The sequence below is a fragment of the Amblyomma americanum genome, chromosome 4 (assembly GCF_052857255.1).
Source record: "Amblyomma americanum isolate KBUSLIRL-KWMA chromosome 4, ASM5285725v1, whole genome shotgun sequence".
NCBI lineage: Eukaryota > Metazoa > Arthropoda > Arachnida > Ixodida > Ixodidae > Amblyomma > Amblyomma americanum.
The window spans coordinates 4504505-4527794 of record NC_135500.1 but is presented as its reverse complement, the minus strand read 5'-3'; the positions used below and the strand labels follow the sequence as shown (position 1 = coordinate 4527794).

Here is a 23290-nt window from a genome sequence, read left to right as displayed (position 1 = left end):
ACGAGCGGCTATGCGACCGATAACAAAAAATCAGCCCGGCATTTCTTCTCTGCTCCCAACGACGAGACGCGTCGTTTGGCATAGAATAGGGCCATTCCGCGAGCCGACAAAGAGCTCTCGGCAAAGTCTAAGGTTTGTGACATCCATTTTCACGACCAAGATATCCTAAAAAACTACGTGCATGTCATCAATGGAAATGTTGAATCGCCCCGTGGAAAATGGAGCCTCATTGAAGGTGCCATCCCAATGGTTTTTCCAAACCTACCTTCTTACCTCTTCAAGCCTCCACAGAGGAAGCGGAAAAAAAAGAGGAAACATTCGGAAGACTACATTTCAAAATACTGTGCGTGGTATCGGAGAGCACAATGGGGCGAACAGTGAAGACGTTGAGCTCGACCTAGGCATGAGTTCTGCAGCTATTCAAGAGCTCTCATTGAGTGACATAGAGCGTGTTGAGCTGCCGCCTTCGTGGCGGAAAATTACGCTTGGAGACAGCAGTGGTGTATTCACTGCATTTTTCGCGCTCAGCTCGACAGCAGGATTTTACAAATACAAAAATGCGTTTGCATAGGAGACGAGAAACTGGCCACAGCAAGCGCACGCGGGCGCGCAGCACAGGCGTACTCCCGTGTCAGCATCACCACTTTTAACGGCCTGAAAAACCTACTAAGCACCGTTGACAGACTACATGTTTCTCAAGGACAAGATGCACATGGAAGCAGCTGCTGCACGTCTCGCAAGTGCAAGGCCCTTCGTTGCAGGCAACTTGCACGTTCTGCCGCGCTCAGAAGAAATGCATGCAAGGAGACGTGTCTAGAAAGAAGGAACGACTAGCGCATGATACAAAAAACATGAAAAATCTCAAAATGAAGGCAACGAGGGCAGCAGCAGCCAGAATTGCATTTTTGGACAATATCAAGAAGTTGAAAGAGCAGTTGTCAGCTAAGGATTCAGTGCAGTTGAAAGAAGCACTTGAATCATTTCCACCAGTACAGCAACTGGTTTCGAGACATCTCTGAAGCAAGTGCAAGCCAAGGGCCCACAAGGGATGCGGTACACAAGGATGTGGGTAATGAACTGCCTGCTACATCAAATTGCAAGTCCGAAAACATATGGCTTGCTGCGCAGCATAAAGCTTCTCCCACTAACTTCCCACCAGCAGTCGACTCACTTAGATAGTTTCAGGCGTACTTTGCGAGTTTGGCTACAATGCAGTTGCCCTTGAGACAATTCGCGCCTTTTTTAAAGACAAGCCTGCTGTGCAGAGGTGCGGAACACTTGTGCTAGATGAAATCAAACTAAAAGAGTCAGTTGACTTCAGCAGGTCAACTTATAAGTTTGATGGATTTGTCAATTTTTCGACTGCAGCAAGACAAAACAGGGCCATATCTGCGGACCATACATTAGTTATTGTGTTCATCGCTCTCTTTCACAAATGGGTGCAGCCAGTGGCAAGTTTTGCCACAAGAGGTGCGGCTCCTGGTTTAGTGCTTGCTGAACTTGTTATAGGATGTGTCTTGCAGCTTGAACGCCACAGTGCATCAATCATTGCAGTCGTTAGTGATGGTGCTGGAAACAATAGATCAATGTGTACACTTGTTGGAGTTTCAGGCAAGCTGGCCAGTCCAGTTAACTAAATTCCGCACCCTACCTTCGAAGATGGACGTTTTCTCCACTTTCTCTGTGATGTACCGCATATCATGAAGTGTGTCAAGTCAAGTCAAGTTTATTTTTCTTTTCGTCGAAAAGAAAGGGGCCAGGACTAAAAGCTGTGAAAGACAGCTTGACAAGGCCCTGGCCCCCTACAATAATTGGCAGAGCAACAGCTAGGAGAAAGATCAGTTTGCATCATTTTATATATCGAAGAGTTTCATATTATTAATTTTGTCCGTATGAAAATAAGACACACAGTAAAGCACAAAAACTGAAAATTAGACACGCCCTAAAATACAGTCTTAAAATTAGAATACATCAAGATAACATTCTAAATACAAAGCAACACTAGGTTCACAACAGTTGTTCACGGCAGAAATGACAAATTCGGCGATTAGACTCATATACTGGATCGAATCCAGTTGCATGCAACTTATTCAGTAGTTTTGGTACAGTGTAACATAATGATTGAGTGTATGAATACGTGCGAGGCACTGAAACAAGATATATTTCTTTGTGTCGGGTTTGTCAGTCTCGGATATTTTCTTTTAATTCTGCAAGGTTTACGACAATACTTACATTAGATTTTATGAAATATTTATAAGCTACGATTGTCTTGTAATCAAAAAAGGAGAACACAGAGAGGACATTATACTTCAAGAAAAGCTCTTTGGAGTGATGACGGTAAGACACACCCTCAACATACCGTAATGCTCTTTTCTGCAACACGTGTAATTTGGATAAGTTGGTTACCCCTGTGGTGCACCAGACTAAGCTGCAGTACTGTAAGAGCGGTAGCACAAGCGCGTTATATAACAAGTTTTATTTTAGAAGGCAGCAAGTATCTTGTTCGGGCGATGGCGCCAACTGCTGATGTCACTTTTGTATGCAAGTAATCTATGTGGCCGTTCCATGTAAGGTGCCTTGAAAAGACCACTCCGAATACTTTCACAGAGTTCACAATTTCAACTTTTCAGTTCCTAATCGTACGCTCAAGGTATCCGGTAATTCCTTCCCTTTTGGAATGTATAGGACTGCTTTTTTTGCTTGTGTTTATTTTTAAGTGGTTTGCTCGCTCCTCTACATCTGCTTGCGTACTTTCGGTAAAGAAAATGGTGGTGTCGTCCGCATAGGAATTAAACTTTACGTCCTGAGTGCAGTGCACCACATCATTAATATAAATAAGGAAGAGTAGCGGTCCGAGCATGCTTCCCTGTGGCACGTCGGCATGAACGGATTGCAAAGTAGATTTAATGTTATTTATTTCGACATATTGTGTCCTGTTGCTAAGGCATGATGTAAGAAGCGCATGTGGTGTTCCACGAACGCCGTATCTGTGCAATTTTGAAAGAAGGATAGTGTGATTGACAAGATCAAATGCCTTTGAAAAATCGACATAGATGGCCAGTACCATACGTTTTTTGGTGAATGCTTCAATGATAAATTCTTTTTTGCGTTAAAATTGCTGTTTCTGATGATCTATGCTTCCTGAAATCATGTTGATAATCGAGCAGAAGATTATTACGCTATAAAAACGGTACAATTTTGGTGTGTAGCATTTTTTCCATACCTTTAGAAAATACTCGTAGTATCGAGATTGGGCGATAGTTGACGAAAAGACTACGATCTCCAGATTTAAATATAGGAACCACACGTGCAGTGTACGTTGCTTGTGGAAATACGCCCGTGGACAAAATCAAGTTATATATAAAAGTAATGACCGGACAAATTACGTCAAGAACGTGCTTTACAGGAAGTACCTGCATACCACATATATCCTCGTATTTACTATTTTTGATGGAATTGATACAAAGGCATACTTCTGTGCAGTACGTCGGAGAAAAGAACAGTTAATGGCATGTAGCAGTCTGACAAAGGAAGTGTTTTTCATCGGATGTGTTGTTTCCATTGAAGTAATCACTGTGATCGGCCTGCTGTACGAAAAAAACTATTTAAGGCGTCAGCTAATTGGCTGCGATTTAGCAGTTTCCCTTCATGTATAAGTGCATCGGGTATAACTCCTTGAGTACCAGAATGCATTAGTGAGTTCAGGTTTCGCCAGAGTATATCACAACGTTTTATGCTCTCATCAGAAATATATCTGCAAAATAGGCGTTCTTTGCTGCACGTAGTCTAGACGTAAGCTTATTTCGGTACGCTTTAAATTCGCAAAAGGCATGCGTATCTTTGTCTTTTACAAACTTTGCATAGATGCCATTTTTATATTTAATAGAATCTAGTAATTCCCGCTTTAGCCAAGGCTTCCGAGAATTTGCGGTTTTCTTCTTGGACTTAATGGAAAATGTGTATCGCACAGTGCTTTGAAGAGGTCAATGAATTTGCAGTATCCTGTGTCACTATCTTGAGTTGCGTAGACAGGGTTCCAGTCTGCTTACTAACGGAACTACGAAACGAATCAAGTGTAGCAGGGGTAATTTCTCGTAAGAATTTTGTTTTTCTGGTTTTATTAGCTACGACATAAGATTTTCGAACCGCTATTTATTACTATTCCAAAGTAGTCACTGAGGCCAGTGCATTTGTGATAAATATATCTAGTGATAAATATATCTAGTAATGAGGAACTATCTGCAGTGACACGAGTGGGTTCTGAAATGGCATTCCAAAAGCAATTTGCATCCATAATATCACAGAGCTTCTTTTGTGTGTTCGTCCGTAAAAGCATATTCAAATTTATATCGCCTCCTAAATAAATATATAACTTATTGTCTGTCACATAACCAAATATATCCTCCAAAAAATTAAAAAATATGTTGAAATCACCGGATGGCAGCCGGTATACGACGCAAAAAAGATTTATTTCAGAGCGCAAAGTAAGTACCTCGTATATAGTCTGGAGTAACCGCACAAAATTCAGATACTTCTTCGCAGGTTATGTTTTCTTTGGTTAAAATGGAGACGCCATCCCTTCGCTTACCCGAACGATATCGAAAAAATGACTGGTAACCAGGCAGATTGAACACGTGTGATTCTTGGGTGTACCATGTTTCTGTGAGCATGGTAACAGAAAATACTATGCCGAACATCTCAAGTACAAGCATCAGTTCGTCTTCCTTATTTGCAACAGAGCGCACATTTTGGTGGAAAACACATAATGCCAGGCATTTTGATTTTACTGTAGTTTTAAATCACATGTTTGAAGAACCATTTGAAAGAAAGAAGTCTAAAGTACGACTGCCACTACGACTAAACCAATTTGTCAGGTCATCAATGTGCTCGACACAGACGACTGACGAGGCATCTGCTTTTCGGGCATAGATTTTCCCATGCCGCGTCCACAAAAATGTGAGAAACCATCTCCTGTCGCATGCATATGCGAAGATAATAGTCACAAAATTTGCTGAGAATTTTGAACTGCATAAATGTACAGTGCATTTTTTTAATTTTTGTTTAATTGTTTCTAGGCGGGCCCTGACTGCATCAATTACAAGCATTATCAGCAGCTTAATGAAACTGAGAAAAAGGTTATGTTGAAAGCTGTCCCTAAGCTTACCGCCTCCATGTAAACCCGGAAAATTGGAAAAAATGAATGTGCGGCTCGCAACACAGGTATGTTGCTTTTGCTTCACAACATTTCTTTGCATGCCTTGATTCTTTAGTAGAGGAGAATCTTCCTTGATATTTACTCATCAAATTCCTTAGGACAATTCTATGTGTTTAATTTTATTTCAGCTCTTCAGTAGGAGCGTTGCCATTGGACTGAAGTTCCACAGAGAACAATGTGAACCAGGGTTTGAAGTGACAGAGGGCACAGAGAAGTTTACGGAACTGATGAACGAGTTTTTTGATGCTCTACATGCTAAGTGTCTCATTGAAAGCATTAGGAGGAACTCTCCGAAGACAAAAATGAGTTGTTTTATGGTTATTGTACCTGAAATCTTTAAACACTACAGGTAGGCTGTCAAGCTGACTTCTGGCATTCTTTTCTATCGTTTTCCATACGTCTTTCGCGTAAAATACAGAGATGTGATTTCACTCGAATACATTGCCATCAGTGTCAATAAGTGCCGCACATTTTTTTACTTTCTTTGTAGGTCATTAGAGACTTCCTTGACCTTGTGAACACAACAGAGAGAAACAGCATTCGAGAAAACACAAAATTGTTCGCATCGCAGCAAACAACCGAGTCACTTCGTGTGACCCTTCTGTCTGTTTTGGACATCCTCGCTCTGCTGAAACAGAAGGAAGTGTTGTATGTACTCAGAACAAAGCTTAATCAGGACCCTCTGGAAGTTAGTCGCAGCAGAGATTTTTTTTTTCATGTATCGAATTCTTTTCATCAAATCGCAAAACTATGTATTCTATTTGCAGCGTTTCTTTGGAGTCGTGAGCAGCTTAGGCGGTGATGAAGATCACCTCACAATTACGCATTTTAGTCACATATTTAGGCTTCTGAGTCTCTACACGCCGCTAAAGATGGCAACAAAGGGTAATTGCTCCGGTGATGCCGACTCTGTGCTTGTTTCTGTTGAGGAGAGCTTTAACACAGGCAAGTTGGCAGCTCTTGCTCAGAAGCAGGCTCGGTAAGAAAGGGTGGCTGAGATTCTTCAAAAATTCAACTGCAGGAGCATGCACCTTATGATGAATTCCAGCTCAACTACAATCGGCCCGTCACAAGGGACGCAGTCCTGTATTACCTTGCAGGCTATGTTGTGAAACAAAGCAAGGAAATTCACCAGCTGTACTGACTGAATACTCTCGTGGGTACCTGCCATGTTCCACAAGCAGCGATCCTGACTGAAATGCGGTCGTATATACCTGGTTCCCTGCAGCAACCGTCAAGTGCCCTGAACGCCCTGCTTGCAGGCATTGAGCGGGTCATCGAAGAAAAGACAATCGAATGAGGTGTTCAGGGACCTATTTTGAACCATTGTTGAAGAGCTTGGCAAAGGCACGCTTGTGCAAGTTGGTTGCCGTGTGCATTCTGAAGATTTCACAGCCCGTGTTATCTAATTTTATTTAGTGACACGAATGCATTTTAATACTCGATTCCTTCAGAGAGAACGTGCCTTGAATATGCAAGTGAGGTCAGCTCACAAGAGAGCAAAGCTCATGTAGGTGTGAATATTGCACCTCTGTATTTGGTGCTCTGATGAAATTAAATAGCGCTAGCTGCATTTTTTTTTTCATCCGAAATAAAGTGCTGAAAGTTTGTATGTATCTGAAGATATGGTGCCGTGGATTCATTCCTACTATTTTAAAAGAAGTGCACCGATTGGCATGCTGACGGCTTCTACACGACTTTGTCCGCGATTAAGAAAAGCCTTGATAGGAATGACTTGTATTTTTCTGTAGACAACAATTAACTGCTGCCGACGAACGTGCTGACGTTTTTAAGCTCATTACTACTAAGAAAGCGCGACATATACTCAAGCCGAGATTAATATAAAGAAACGAAATCTGAAAAATGTCTTTGGCGTTTCAGTGGCCAATGAGGAACTGTTACGGGAACCTTGACTATGCTGTTTTGCGAAACGCACGATGACCAGCAACAGCTGATAAATAGGGCGCAGCGGACACCACGGCTGCTGGGGCTCTGGAGGAAAGACTCTAACCGCGGACTCTGGGGGAGCGCAGCAGCATTTTTAGATCTCGGCAAGGATGTTCACTCAATCTGCTACACACAAGACTATACAGAGATTTAAAAAGGGCATCGGTAGTCACATTAGTAAGTTGCCGAGTGAAAGGAACGGAGCGCGCTGCACCCGCGTAGAGCAACTTGCGGCGCTCCCGCCATCTGGGGGCCAGCCAAGGAATGGAGGCGCCCGCAATACATGGCGCCTACGGAGAGTTCGACAAATGAACCTAGTACGTTGGCGCAGGTGGCGGGTTATTCGTGTTCACACGCTGCCACACATGAGCACCACTGAGCTGCGCGTCACCGTTGTGGTCGTCGCCATCCTCGCTCTCGTCGTCATCTGAGGAAATATCCAGGTCAAACACAAGGTCCGAGTCACTGCCTGACACAAATTCCATGTCGTCAGCAATGCTGCTTTCTGTAATACTCCATGAAGCGCCTCTTTTTCTGCTTGCATCGCCGCCACCGGCATTCTTCATGCGAAGTGCCATGATGAAAAGACAGTTGCGAGGCAAAATCCGCGCACACAGCACGAAATGCGGTATTTCAGGGACAACTACCGCCCTCTAGGTACAACAATTGAAACCAAACCAACAGAGACTGCAACTCCTTTTTGGCTGCGGAAACAGTGGAAACTCGGGCCGGACGAGCGTGCCTTGTAGCTGGCAATATTGGTACAAAGTCCCATGACGAGTACAGCTCGGGTTTGGTGGTTCAAGGGCTCAAATGGCCGATACACGTGATAAAAACTTATGAACGCTTAAGCTTCACTTTTAAGGAGGGACGCGACATGGTTTTGCAACGCTGCCAGGGACAAACCGCTCGGAGTCTCTAGGAGGCCGCTGAAAACCTCACAGACCCTGCTGCACACTAGCAATCGTACATGACTGCGCTTCCATCCCAGCTGTTCAGAGACGAACGGCACTACTCCGACGCAGAAACGGATGGATGGAATGTAGGAGCGTCCCCTTTGAAACGGGGCAGTGGTTGTTGCCACTATGCTCAGTTTCTTTTTTTCCGTTATTTTTGTTTACTCTTCTGCAAGTTGTTAATACAATACGCCATTTCCTTTAAAAAAACGTCTTCCTACACCTTAAAACTTATGTCACCTCTCTGCTTTTGTGCCACCAATACTCCAACCGCGTTTTGCTAATTTCCACCGCAGATTTATTTACATGACTATTGTTATCTCTGAACCCTAAGGCCTCAGGAAGAGTTACTGTGCCTGCATCGACGTCGGGATGGATACCATCGCATTTTAGGATGAGGTGTTCTACTGTTTCTACAGATTTACCACACACAGCACATGTGTCTTCTTCGTTAAATTTTTTTCTGTAGCTGCGCGTTCTAAGACACCCTGACCTAGCTTCAAATAGGAGGGCACTGCCTCTTGAGTTATCATAAAACGTTTCCTTCCTTATCTGCCTTTTCCAGCATCGATATAATTCTACACTATGCTTCTTTTCTATTGAATCTATCCAATTTTTACCTTCGACGTTTTTAACCTGTCGTTTAATCCTCTTTGTTTCTCCTTCCTCGTCTCTGGCAAACTTATTGGCCAGCTTTCTAGTTCGTTTCCGCCACTGTGTGTCAACGCTCTTTCTGTACATGTGTTTAAATACCTTAGCTGCCCACCTGTTATCATCCAATTTCCTCAGGCGTTCTTCGTATAGTACTTTACTCTGAGCTTTCCGTGCTTCTAACGTTGCCCAGCCCATATCCCCCTGTATTCATGTATGAAGTAAAAGGAACGCCGACCAAAAGGTTGTTGTTTAAAACGAAGACGTTTCGGCTTCCATACGGAAGCCTTGATCACTGGGCCGAAAGCCCAAAGCACAAAGCTTAAGTACGTCGCAGTAATCGCCCCAAGCATCTTACGTACGTAGGCGAGAGATTGCCTGCGTTGTGGTTAAGGGTTTTGTCTGTAGTTTGGATTATCAGGGATTCCAGATATCGACGTGAGAGCCAATTCTTTTCTCTTGCGATGACTGATGCTTCTTCCCAAGCTATATTGTGAGTCGCGGCTTCCACGTGTTCCGCAAGTGCATTAGATGCAATCTTTTTGTTCCTGACGTCGTTCTTGTGGTCCCTCAATCGCCTTTCGAAATTCCCGACCTCGCCGATATAGCAGTAGTCGCAGTCTGCGCAGGGAATCTTATAGATGACGCCAGGAAACTTCTCTTTCTTTATCTTGGCTTTGGCGGCCACCAGCTCATGCCTCAGCTTCTCTTTCTTTATCTTGTCTTTGGCGGCCACCAGCTCATGCCTCAGCTGAGGCATAAGCTGATGGCCGCCAAAGACAAGATAAAGAAAGAGAAGTTTCCTGGCGTCATCTATAAGATTCCCTGCATCGCTGAGGCATGAGCTGGTGGCCGCGAAAGACAAGATAAAAAAAGAGAAGTTTCCTGGCGTCATCTATAAGATTCCCTGCGCACACTGCGACTACTGCTATATCGGCGAGAGCGGGAATTTCGAAAGGCGATTGAGGGACCACAAGAACGACGTCAGGAACAAAAAGATTGCATCTAATTCACTTGCGGAACACGTGGAAGCCGCGACGCACAATATAGCTTGGGAAGAAGCATCAGTCATCGCAAGAAAAAAGAATTGGCTGTCACGTCGAAATCTGGAATCCCTGATAATCCAAACTACAGACAAAACCCTTAACCACAACGCAGGCAATCTCTCGCCTACGTACGCAAGATGCTTGGGGCGATTACTGCGACGTACTTAAGCTTTGTGCTTTGGGCTTTCGGCCCAGTGATCAAGGCTTCCGTATGGAAGCCGAAACGTCTTCGTTTTAAACAACAACCTTTTGGTCGGCGTTCCTTTTACTTCATACATGAATCTTCTTCCCGACCAGACGAGTTTTCGTCAGACTTTAGATTTCATATCCCCCTGTACTGCCTCGTTTGTGGTTTTCCCGTGGGCACCTAGTGCTAATCTTCCGACAGTTCTCTGATTTACTTCTAATCGCGACTGAACTTCAGCCCTTAAGCATAGAACGGCATTTCCGAAAGTAAACCCCGGCATCATTATTCCTTTCCGAATACCTCTGAGGACTTCATACTTGTTGTACCCCCACAATGCCCTATGTTTTATTATCCCGGCATCTCTTCGCCCTTTTGCTATGAGAGACAGTTCGTGCTCTTCCGTGTACATACGCCCGTTGTTTACCAATACACCGAGATATTTGTATTCGGCCACTCGGGGTATTTCATGGCCGTGTATTGTAAGCTCCTGATCAGTTTTTGCCGTTGAAAACCATCACACCTGACTTGGTTGAGCTAAAGCTGAAACCTAGACGGTCTCCTTCGTCTCCACAGCAATTCATCAAAGTGTGCAAATCTTCCTGGCTATCTGCTAACAGTACAATATCGTCCGCATACATTAAACCCGGCAGTCGTTGCTCAACAACCTTTCCGCCTAATGTGTATGACAGATCATAACCTAGATTGCTTCCCTGTAGCCTTCTTTCCATACTTATCATATAAAGCATGAACAGCAGCGGTGATAGAGGACAAGCTTTCCTTAATTCTTTGTGTATCAGGACAGTTATTGTACTCTTTATTCCTTCCCATTCCTTCCCAGAAAGGTCGCCTCCGCGCGCGCCATCTGCCGGGCCAGTGCCGTGCATGGCGAAATGGGGGGGGGGGGGGGGGGCACATATGGCGCGCTATGACTGCACGCCAAGCATGGAGGATATTTAACGGAAACGAATGCTACTCGCTTAATTCCGACATCTGTAATTTACATGCTCTTAATTACTCATGTACGCCTTAGTACAGATCTCGAAGGTACATTTATAAGAAACCCATGCATTCGCCCGACGCGTCTTCATTCATGTTCGAACGTCGAGCCGTCGTGGCGGAGTGGCAGCGCCCCCGTCTCTAAACTCTAAAGGTCCTGGTTAGATTCCTGACCTAGAATCCGGCCTTTTATTCATTGAGTGTCTTCTGATTTTACGCAGCCCCGAATATTTGCGACGCGCGGTGCCGACAACTACTACTACTACGACACCGACCGTTTTTCGACCGAACGAGCAGTACCCGCTCTTGTGTGGAAGTAAAATTAACCGATGCCTGCAAGTCGTCTGTGACTGATGCACTGAAGGAGTGGGGGGGGGGGGGGGGGGGGGGGGGGTCGGCGGTGGAAATTACTGAAAACCGACGTTTGCACACATCACAAGAAAAAAAACTGCGTTCCCCTTTCATTATAGGAGTGATTATTAGACCCGATCTGTGCTCGCGCACCCATGGGAATGAGCTCAGCTCTAAAGCGTGTCCATAACTGTGCTATTTAGGAAAAAGAATGCAGCATGCACGAATTGTATTTCAAGCTAATTGCATGCAAGACATTTATTCGCCTATTGAGCAGGAAAAGAAAGTAATGTTTTGGAGTATGCCTAGTTTTGGTGTATGCTTCCTCCGTTTCGAGCCCTCACCAAGTGTACTTACGAGACAAACTCGAAAAAAATCGGGGAACCGCTTTCCGTTTTGTTTGTTCGCGTTAGTGGAGAACCGATTTTGTGTTAGACGTGCTGAAATGTTGCGATCTGCAGCTGCTAGAAGCAGGCCGAGAAGAACAAGTGAAATTGTTTTTGATATAAATAGGAGTCAACGAAAATTAACGAAGAAAAATATATTGGCCCTCCTCTAAAACGCAATACCCGTTTTAACCACAGTGTGACAATGCAGTTTTATCTTGCACGCCTCGATGGCATCTGAAACTTTTTTCCTCCTTGCATTAATTTGCGGAATGGTGTTCCAGACAGCGCTGTCGCAGCGAAAAATGTCACAGTTTGAATTTTTTTAAATTCTACTATGGGCAAGGAAAGAACTAAGAATTTTTTGTATGTCCATTAGTGCTTTCACGTATGCTTTTTCTTAATCATTGTTTCTGCCGTGTATCAAGAGGACTATGTTGTGTAATACGGTATTGACTGTGCCCGAAATTCTCGTTTTTCCTTTTTTTGACACTTCCTCTCCTCTAAAGGCCCTCAAATAAATTCTTAAATAAATCTCTAATGATCGCGCCAAGGCGCAACCGATCCTAAGCTGTTCGAGACTGATGTGGTTGCTTTGCATACGCCGTATCTCGAAAGTTTGTTGTCAGCTGAACATGGATCACGGCCGAGAGAGGCCGGCATTCTATTCGACGACTGCCAAACACGTTTGTTGCAATCGTCGCTGCAGACTCATTCAGTTCGTTGTGGGCGCAAGTTAGCCCTGTAAACTCTTTCAATAGAAAGCCCTTTTCGCGGTCTTCCTCACTGCCAGACTGCCATGAACAGTACGTGACATATCTTCACTTCACTTTATTACCTTAAAGACCCCACTTTGGGGGTGTTACATAAGGGGTGGGAGTACAAATATGGGTTGAATATGGTTGCTTACATGATATTTATGAAATGCGTATTTAAATTGTTCACAAAACTTGATTGGCAGGTGATGGCATCAACGTCGTGGGGAAGGCCATTCCAGTCTTTAGCAGTGCGAAGAAAAAAGGGTGCGGAAAAAGTGACCGTGCGGGAGCGTTGGCATGACACTTGCAGTGGATGGCCGGTGCGATGAGATATGCGAGCAGGCGGTGTGATGTAGGGTGGTTGTCCGAGGGAACTGTACAAAAACTTATGAAACAGACTTAGAGAAGCAATGCGACGACGATGGGCAAGAGTTGATAAACCTGATTGTCGTTTAAGTGACGATACACTGATGTCGTATGAATAGGCAGAATGAATGAACCTCGTGGCGCGATTTTGGACAGATTCTAGTGAACTGATGAGATATGCTTGTTGCGGGCTCCAGATAGCAGATGCGTATTCTAGTTTTGGTCGAATGAGTGACTGGTAGGCGAGAAGTTTAATACTTTGAGGGGCGTGCCGTAGGTGACGTTTCAAAAAACCCAATGACCGGTTAGCTGATGCGACGATGCTCGTTACATGAGAGCGCCAGGAGAGATCCTGGCACAAGGTGACACCTAGGTACTTGTATGAGTATACAGATTCTAGTGGAACGTTAGCAACGGAGTAAGAGAAAATATGGGGGTTACGCCGGCGGTGAAAAGATACGAGTTTACATTTATTAGGATTAAGCGACATTAGCCAGTCATCGCACCAGGCATGCACTGTGTCAATGTCGTTTTGCAGCTGTGATTGGTCAAAGGTGTTGGAAATCGTGTGGTAAATAACGCAGTCGTCTGCAAACAGACGAACATTGCAAACCAGGTTTGAGGGTAAGTCGTTTATGTAGATTAAGAATAGGAGGGGAGCAAGTACAGAACCTTGGGGTACGCCTGATGTTACTGGAAGAGGGTTGGAACTCTGGCTGTTAACGAGAACAAACTGGGAGCGCTTAGAAAGGAATTCTTCGATCCACAATAAGACGTTAGGATGCAGTTTTAGCATGGTTAGCTTTAGCAGTAAACGCCTGTGGGGAACTTTATCAAATGCTTTAGCAAAGTCTAGAAAAATAGCGTCAGTTTGTAAATTTAGGTCGAGGTTAGAGTGAACGTCATGAAGAAAGACGGCCAGTTGAGTTTCACATGACAAACCCTTGCGAAACCCGTGTTGTGAGGGATGAAAGAAGTTGATAGCGTCAAGAAAGTCCATGATTTGAGAATAGATGACGTGTTCCATGATTTTGCAAGGTATGCTGGTTAATGATATCGGACGGTAATTTAAAGGAGAATCTTTGTTACCGGACTTAAAGACGGGAATGACCTTTCCCACTTTCCAGTCATCCGGAATGGAACCTGTAGAAAGCGACTGTGAAAACAATAACAATAAGTACATTGCAGAAATATTATTAGTGTTGCGCAGTATTTTGGAGTTAATTTCGTCGACGCCGGCCGGTGATGAAGTTTTAAGGTGTTCAATGAGCGAGGTAATGCCGGCTTCAGAAAACGCGATAGCAGGCATGCTGGACTCTATATTGACGGCGAAAGTTGCAGTTGGTGGGTGAATTTCATTAGTGAACACAGATGAAAAGGCGTTATTAAAAATGTCAGCGCACTCAATGTCATCAGCTTCCTCTCCAGACTCTTTAGTTAGAGTGATGGTATGTGCCGGGTGCTCACTTATGACCTGCCAAAACTTTCTGGGATTGGAAGTCAACAATTTGGGGAGGTCGTTGTGAAGGAAAGAGTATTTTGCGTAGCGAATTTCTGATAGGTAGGTGCGTTCGGCTGTATAGTATTTTTCCCATGCGCACTCGTCGTATTGCTTTAATTTTGCCGCACGGAAAAGGCGCTTCTTTTTATTGTCGAGTCTTTTTATCGTTTTGGTATACCATGGTTTCTGGCGGTCCGAGTGGAAGCTTATTTTGGGGATGTATCTATCGGTTAGTTCGCTAACCTTTTTCTTAAAACGTGACCAATTGTCATTTACTGAATTATCGTGAAAAGATGCTTCAAATGTTATGAGATATTGGTTTAATTCAAGACTAAAGGCTTCATAGTTTCCTTTGTCGTAGAGGCGAATAGTTTTGTTTTGATTCTGGCGTCGTGATGGGTGGAACTCAAATGTGGCGTGGATTACTTTATGGTCGCTGATTTCGCGTAGATAAGTGATAGATGAGAGGGCTTCCGGGTGGGTAGTCAGGATTAGATCTAGGATGTTTGCACCGCGGGTCGGTTCAGATACCACTTGAGTTAAGTTGAAGTTTAGGCAGACCTCGATAAAATCATTCGCTTCCCTGTTGCCGACAGCTGTCTGTGTCTGCCAGTTGATTTCTGGAAAATTGAAGTCTCCAAAAAGAATGATATGCGCTTTTGGGTATTTCCTCGTTAATTGGCTGATCACGTCTTTAAGAATTCGAGAGAAATCGGAGTTGGTATTTGGCGCTCTATAACAAACGCCCAGCAGTACGGTTTGGGGCGCAGCGCGACAAAGTAGCCATACTATCTCAAGGTCTGATGGAATATTAATAACTGTACACGAGAACTGATTGCTAACTGCGATGAAAACGCCTCCACCTCGAGCGGATGTGCGATCTTTGCGAAGAAGGTTAAAATTCGGTAAGTCAGCAAGAACTTCAGTATCGGTGATGCCATTAGTGAGCCATGTTTCGGTAAGTATCAGCAAGTTACTAGCAGATGAACACACAAGATTGGAGATGATTTCACGTTTCGGAAGAAAACTACGTATGTTTGTGAAAATCGCCGAAAAGGAAAGATTAGGCTGGGGGGTGGTAGGTACATGAGCGGCTGGGGGCTGGCGGCGCAGCAACCGCTATGGTATCTCTTTTACAGATTGCGATGGTTCGTCGAAGATATATCGTCGGGAACCGATGAACAGGGTTTTGTATCGCAAAGAAAAACGGTTAGTCTTGCTTTTGGCAAATGTAACTAGATGTTTGCGCACATTGCGAACGCGGCGTGAAAAATCTTCACCGACGGAGTAGTTAGTGTTCTTGAATTTGCGGCCATTAGCTAGAATTTCGTCCTTCGTTTTGAAAAGTGCGAATTTGGCAATTAACGGACGGCAGCGATCAGGTTCGTGGCGCCCAAGACGGTGAGTGCGGTCTATTGTTTTGGGGTCGAGGGTGATGTCCAAAAATTCGGAGCAATGGCGAATTAGTAGCTTTTCAGAGTCGGCCCACGTTTCAGATGGGTCAGGGTCCGGAATGTTGTAGAATATGAGGTTGTTTCTTCGTGATTGGTTTTCTGCTTCGTCTATGCGATCCTCGAGATCACAGAGCTGGCGAGTTGCCTGGGTGGTGTGAGTGCTTAGGCCTTCTATCTCTGTGCGTAGTGACTGTATGGTTTGGTAATGACCTTCAAGAGCGCTGATGCGCCTGCTTAGATCAGAAATAAGGTTGTCTGTTGTTAGTAACTGGTTTTTGAGGTCTGTAACTTCCGCGATTAATGTCGACTGACCGGCGGACAATTTTTTAAGTTCCGTAACTACAGTTTCGAGTGAGGCAGGGCCGGGGTTAGTCTCTATGTCGCCGGACAACAAAAGCAAGGAAATAATGACATCAGAACACTCAGTGACAATGGCAAGGCAGCATTGCGGGCTCGGCAGCTGTATCAAAAAGTAATCACTAGATTTCTTAGCGTAAAGACAACATGGCTTACTAACCTGCATGGCGAGGCAGAACGGGTTAAGCGACCGCATCGTGGCACAGCCACCGAGCCCACAAAGCGACGCCGGTGGCCGAAGCTGCTTAAAAGCTGGAGCGGGAGGGGATGTTGATGGCGATGGTGTTTCCAACTGTCTGTCGAGGGTGCAGTGCACTGGTGAGGTCAGCGCACGATCGGGCGAAGCGGTGATGGCGCAAGGCTGGCACATATCGGTTCGGTTGAGAGCGGGCGTCCATTCCGGCGAGATGTCCGGTGGACAGGCAGCAAGAGGGGCGGGGAAAAGCGTGGTAATCCAGAGGGGAGCGATCACCTGCATGGCGAGGCAGAACGGGGTAAGCGACCGCATCGTGGCACAGCCACCGAGCCCACAAAGCGACGCCGGTGGCCGAAGCTGCTTAAAAGCTGGAGCGGGAGGGGATGTTGATGGCGATGGTGTTTCCAACTGTCTGTCGAGGGTGCAGTGCACTGGTGAGGTCAGCGCACGATCGGGCGAAGCGGTGATGGCGCAAGGCTGGCACATATCGGTTCGGTTGAGAGCGGGCGTCCATTCCGGCGAGATGTCCGGTGGACAGGCAGCAAGAGGGGCGGGGAAAAGCGTGGTAATCCAGAGGGGAGCGATCACCTGCATGGCGAGGCAGAACGGGGTAAGCGACCGCATCGTAGCACAGCCACCGAGCCCACAAAGCGACGCCGGTGGCCGAAGCTGCTTAAAAGCTGGAGCGGGAGGGGATGTTGATGGCGATGGTGTTTCCAACTGTCTGTCGAGGGTGCAGTGCACTGGTGAGGTCAGCGCACGATCGGGCGAAGCGGTGATGGCGCAAGGCTGGCACATATCGGTTCGGTTGAGAGCGGGCGTCCATTCCGGCGAGATGTCCGGTGGACAGGCAGCAAGAGGGGCGGGGAAAAGCGTGGTAATCCAGAGGGGAGCGATCACCTGCATGGCGAGGCAGAACGGGGTAAGCGACCGCATCGTGGCACAGCCACCGAGCCCACAAAGCGACGCCGGTGGCCGAAGCTGCTTAAAAGCTGGAGCGGGAGGGGATGTTGAGGGTGGAGATGCTGGATTTTCTTCGCCAAAGCTTGTCAGCTGGTCGGGTGCTGAAAACACTATTTTGAGTTCTGTTTTCAGCACCCGATCAACTGGCAAAACCTTGTAGGATGACCAATCCCTTTGCGGTTGAAAAATAAACGTGCACAATAAATCACCGAAAGAAACGTGAAGAATGTGCTGAAGGCGTCGTATATTCCCTGCCCTTGTCGTGTGGAAAATATTACATTGGTCATGCAGACCGGTAGGTGTGTTAATGAAAGACTCCGAGAACACAATAGGAACTTGGAGAACGGCAAAAGAAACCTTGCCGAACACTGTTCCAGATTGCCGGTGGGGTGCCATTCAGTTTTCAAAGAATGCCAAATCATAAGTAAGAATAAACAGCAACTAACAGGTGAGATTGTAGAAGCCAGACAGATATGAATACTGAAAGATAAATGTGTTAGTGCAGAATCTATGTCGCTCTCAAAGAAAGAAATTGATTTCCTTGATGATGTAAATAAAAAGTAAGTGTGTGTTATGTGGTGACTCACGGCATGATGGCCTGGCGGTTTTTCCTGCGATATTCAGCCTGTATAAGAAATTCACATTGTGTGTAATGTGGTGACTCACGGCATGATAGATAGCCTGGCAGTTTTTTCTGCAATATTCAGCCTGTATAAGAAATTCACAAGCAATGAATAAACTTCAGTTGAAAGTTAGCGCTCGTGGTGTCTCTTTCAATGTTCGTCCTGGTTTCTTAGCGCTATATGGCCTCGCTCTGGGTTTGGGTATCAACGTCTTCATCAACTTCCATTCGGGCGGCGTGCACAGATCAGCTTCGTTCGCTGGCCACTGCATTACAGTAGTACACCACTGCCGCAGCAGAACACTCCACGTGCATGCTTTCGCACTCAAAGCCCGTTGGTGGTCTTAAATGTCCTCCGCACTTTTGGCTATTGTTACCTCATAACACACTCTTAAAAAAAGGTCGTCGTACTTACTCAGGAAAACATAATAAGTGCTTGTCGAATATGTTGCTAGACTCTTAGTAACTGTGGGTAGTAAACAGAATGTCGCCGTCGCCGTTACCAGGTCAAAGACCTAGCGCTCATAAGTAACCTCATCAGGAAAACCTACTAACGAGCACTACATTCTCGGCCTGCCACATTTACTAATTGTTTTAGTAAAACCTAGTTAAGAGCTTTTCTAGGGGTAAGTATGTATTACTAAACTGCTCCTAGTAACAGCATTATTATCGGATGCTGCCTCTATTAAAGGGTTATAACTTGTAGGAAGCAATTGTGCACGCATGGTAATTAAATATATTTTTTTTGTGGCATTGTCTAAATAACTACACAACGAAACGCACATCTGCGTGCTTTCTGCAACAACACAATGCACAATGCATCAGGAAAAATGAGCTGCAGAATGAAATTTATTTTACTTAAACAACAGCTTATACAAGCCTACATTAGAAGTTTTCTGCCGAAGCGAACCGATATCACCCCAGTAATGCAATGTTCAGAATGCGACGCCATTGTGTTAGGAGAAACGTGGTTACGGTCACTGTTAAAGGCTCGGAAAGTACACATTGACAAGCCCATAGAGATTCTGTGGGTCACCTGCAAGAGCTCAAGTGGCCTTATCGTGTTAGGCCTGTTCTACCGTCACCTAAACTTTATTCAGACTTTATAAAACACTTCAACGACGCCCTGCACTTCCTACATACGAAGTACCCACGTGTAAATTTTGCTATTTTAGGAGATTTTAACTACCACAACATAGACCGGCTTTAGAATTCTTGTCCAACTTCTAAAGAATGTACTGACTTTGTTAGTTGCTTGTAAACTTCCAGCTAACGCAGGTGGTCACTCAGGAAACTAGTGAACGGCTAGCACTGCAAGCATGCTGGATCTTCCGCTAATGCCTGACCATGTATTCCCCAGTCCCTTCATTACCTAAAGAAATTGGCGGGCATAAGATTATTCTTGCCACTTTTATATTCCTGGTTCATATAGGAAAACCGACTAACAAGAAAATACTGCGAAGATTATTAAGCAACAGAAAGAGAGCTGAACATCTATAGGCCTCGCAATTAAGAATTCATGTGCGTTCTACAGAACAAAACTTGAGCCGTCTTTAAAATAAACTAAATGACCTCTTTGAGACCATTGTACCCACAACGTTCATTAAAAACAAAGCTTCAGTCCCATGGCTCATTACCGCAGTTAAAAGGCTTATGAATTAAAGTAAACGGCTGTACAGGTCGGCAAAATTCAAAAATAACCCTAGCGTGTTAATGAGTACACTGAAGCTAATAAGGAAGCCGCGAATTGCGTCCTCAAGGCAAAGCAAAATCTTTTTGATACAATATTACCAAACATCCTCAAGACAAACCCCCGTACATTTTGGAAAACAATAAATCTGTCACAAAACACTGCGGTAACCATCACTGACATTTTTAATAAACCGCTCAAAGACATTGATTGCGCAGAAGCCTTCAACCGGCTCTTTTCCTCTTCCTCAATCTCCCCGAAGCCCTCTTGACCACTCATTGCTGAAGCTATGGTGCCAATATCAATTATACTTACTGTATCATTTGTGTAATCAATAATTTAAGGCTTCCATCAGCTGCCGTTACCGACAGTATAAATTCTAAGATATGGAAAAATACAGATAATAATTACCGAGTTTCTGGCATTATTATTTACGATCATTACTATCATCAGCATGACTACGCCCACTGAAGGCCAGTGGCCTCTCTCGCCTCTTCGATGCCTCTACAATTAACCCTCTTCTTTGCCATCGTATCTTTGCCAGAAATGGGCATCCAGACGGGCGTAAGCCGTCATGAGGGCGTCCTCACCCTCACCTCATGAGGATTTCACTCGGCGAGATGAGCGTGAAGGAGGATGGGCGCACGAATATTCGTGCGGAGGAGGGCGAGGGAGTTAAGACATGATTAGTTGAGGGCGAGGAACGGCAAGGGGCATGGCCTGAGAGCGAGGTTGGTGGCTCGAACGGTACTCGAGGCTAACATTTTAGTCATGTGTACATTCGTTCACTATATATACTCTGACAACAACGGGCACCCATCTCGGAACAGTTGTATAACGAGTTTGGTAGGCGAATGAAACCCTATGGATTGTGGTATAGAAATAAAACCAGTATTAAATAATATTTAATGTACGCATGCAAATAATAATTGAAGTGTTACCATATCGCACCTCAAGTCAATTTCTAGTTCCACCTTGACCCCCAAAACGAAACAAATTCCGTTTGGGACGTATCATGAGGAGATGCAACTTCGACAATGGTAGACGTGCATTGCAATTTCTCTGATAGATGACGCTAGGCGGCAATCGATCCGCTAGGCGATGTGCGTGCATGCGTAGCCGAGCATGGTGGCAATCCACCCCGTTTCAAAGGGTATTACATTCCGTTTCTCGACACGACCGGTGCGTTCTCCTTCGCTTTCTTCATCTACTAAACCAAACAGCTAACGCTCGTTGGATCAACGTTTTCCAGACGGTGGCGGTCGTTTTTCTAGTGGAATGTCCATGGACTCAATTCCCGCATTTCGGACATTCGGAAACATGTCTAGAAATCCAGATTTCCAATCCTTGTGATTTGTGAGCCCAATTTACAAAACCTCCTCCAAATTGAAGCGTTTCTATTCTCCACGCACAGAGGAAACAGCAAGATCATCTGCTACATTCAAAGAGAGCTTACTTATATACACTATATGGTTCCCTCTCACAACCATAATGAGTACGTCTGTCTAACGGTGAAAAGGCGCACCCTGACGTTAACGCTAGTGGGCGCGTACTTATCTCCAACAACACGGTTAGATGCCGACAGCGCTCGTGTCGTCGGTTCTTCCCTCGGTCCCTGTCCTGTGTGCGCGGTTTTTTCTAGAATGAGGGACTTTCTGGTTGTAACACGTGAGCCTTGGATCGGCACTGATGACTAATGCGCATCACGCCATGTGGGGAGACATCCGGATGAATTCCAAGGGAAGAAATCTTGTCTGTTTCGCTTCTGACCACGACCTACAATGCCTTAACGACGGTTCTCCAGCGTACATTTGCGAACTGTCTTACAGCAGCTGTCTGGACTTGGCGTTTGTGTCTCGGCGCCTTGCGAGACGCGTAAGGTGGTTTGCCGATGTAGAAACTCATGGAAGTGGCCACATCCCCACTTATATTATTGTTCCTGGTCTCACTGGATGCCGATCTGCCAAACGTTTTTAACGCATGCACTGGTCTACGTTTAAAAGCCTTATGGAATATGCCTGCTGAGAAGACAATACAACAGGCATTGAAGAGCGCATCAAGGAGGCTATAGAAAACGCGAGATACTTCTTTACTTCAATGCCAAAGTTCACAGACTTTGATGTGGAGCTGCAGCGCCTCGGATCATTTCGACGAAGAGCAGAGAGAAGCTACAGGCGTACAAAGTCGTTTCTCGACTTAAGGGATGCAAGGCGAGCGCAGAAGAAATCCCAGCGCAGGATACAAATCTTGCAGGCTGACCGTTGGAAGGCATTCTGTGAATCATTGGATCTTCGAAAGCCTCTATCATGCATCTGGAGTGTGGTGCGTTTTCTCCGTACATCTCCTCAGTAGCTCCAGCCATTCAAGTCTCTCGCACTTCACCAAACACGTAGTGAAGCGGAGATTTGTGTAGACATTCGCGCAAGAATAGCATGTCCCAGGAACCCATCGACAACTCCGAATTGCTGCGAAGTGTATAGTTCTAGAGATTCGTGAATGGACCTCCTTTTCTCTATGGAAGAACTAGACACCGCCATGGCCGGGTACAGACGGTCTTCACCGCCGAGGCCCGATAGTATATCATACTCTGCACTTTAAAACATTGATCAGGAGGCTCGACATGCTCTTTTAGACCACTTTAACACATTATGGTGTGCGGGTACAGCTCCCGACGCGTGGTAATCAAGTCGTCTGGTTCCAGTCCTTAAAGCTGGAAAATCGCTGCTGGACCTATCATCGTACCGTCCAATCGCATTGGCTAGTTGAGTGAGTAAACTCATGGAAAGGATGCTACTTACGCGAATTGAGTGTTATCTGGAGAGCTACCAAATATTCGTAGATGTAATGTCCGGGTTTCGACGTGGACGTTCGTCTACTGATAGCGTGATTGACCTGGTGTCATCAGTTCAACATCAGAAGCATGTGAAGCGCTTGACAGCAGCGTTGTTTCTAGATGTCAAAGGGGCGTATGATAACGTCACTCATCAAGCTATTTTGGAATCTCTGGAAGCCGCAGGACTTGGTGGTAGCATTTTTTGTTGGGTACGTTGTTATTTATCCAACAGATCCTATTTATACAGAATGAGGACGGACCAACATCTTCAAATTTCACTAGCCGTGGAGTCCCACAGGGTGGAGTACTTAGCCCAACGTTTTCAATCTTGCGCTTGTCGGCCTAATCGATGTATTGCCACAGTGGGCGCGAGTTTCGTTCTTTGGGGACGATATTTTTATCTGGACATCAGTAGTTACGCGACAACAAGTTCGAGCAAGGCTTCAAAAGGCTGGCCAGCATTCTTACGGCCTACCTCCACCTGCAAGGCCTGGAGATTTGTACTGAAAAATGTTCCGTTGCTGCCTTTACACGAAAGAGCATGTCCGATTACCCCGTACGCATAAATGGCTCAACTATACCATACGAAAGACGCCATCGCTTCCTTGGAGTAATCATCGATCGCAATTTGACATGGAGCCCACATGTCTCGTACACGAAAAGGCGACTGACATCGATCGTTCACGTTCTCTCTTTTCTCGGAGGGAAGTCGTTGGGAGCCGTCCGTGCAGTCGATACTCAAGCTGTACACTGCAATATTCATGGGATTCCATCGGTACAGTATCCCTGCATTAGGAAACATGAGGAAAACGAAC

General features: G+C 45.3%; 1 protein-coding gene across 1 annotated transcript; it reads right to left on the bottom strand.

The window, feature by feature from the left end:
• Positions 1-14111: 14111 nt before the first annotated feature.
• On the bottom strand, positions 14112-16660 carry LOC144127780 (uncharacterized). Its single transcript, XM_077660677.1, has one exon. It carries the CDS (start codon positions 16647-16649, stop codon positions 15480-15482), a length of 1170 nt encoding a protein of 389 aa, XP_077516803.1. The 5' UTR covers positions 16650-16660; the 3' UTR covers positions 14112-15479.
• Positions 16661-23290: the final 6630 nt, after the last annotated feature.

Coding starts and splice junctions, on each gene's coding strand:
- LOC144127780 (XM_077660677.1), bottom strand. CDS start 16,649: ATGCAGGTGATCGCTCCCCTCTGGATTACCACGCTTTTCCCCGCCCCT.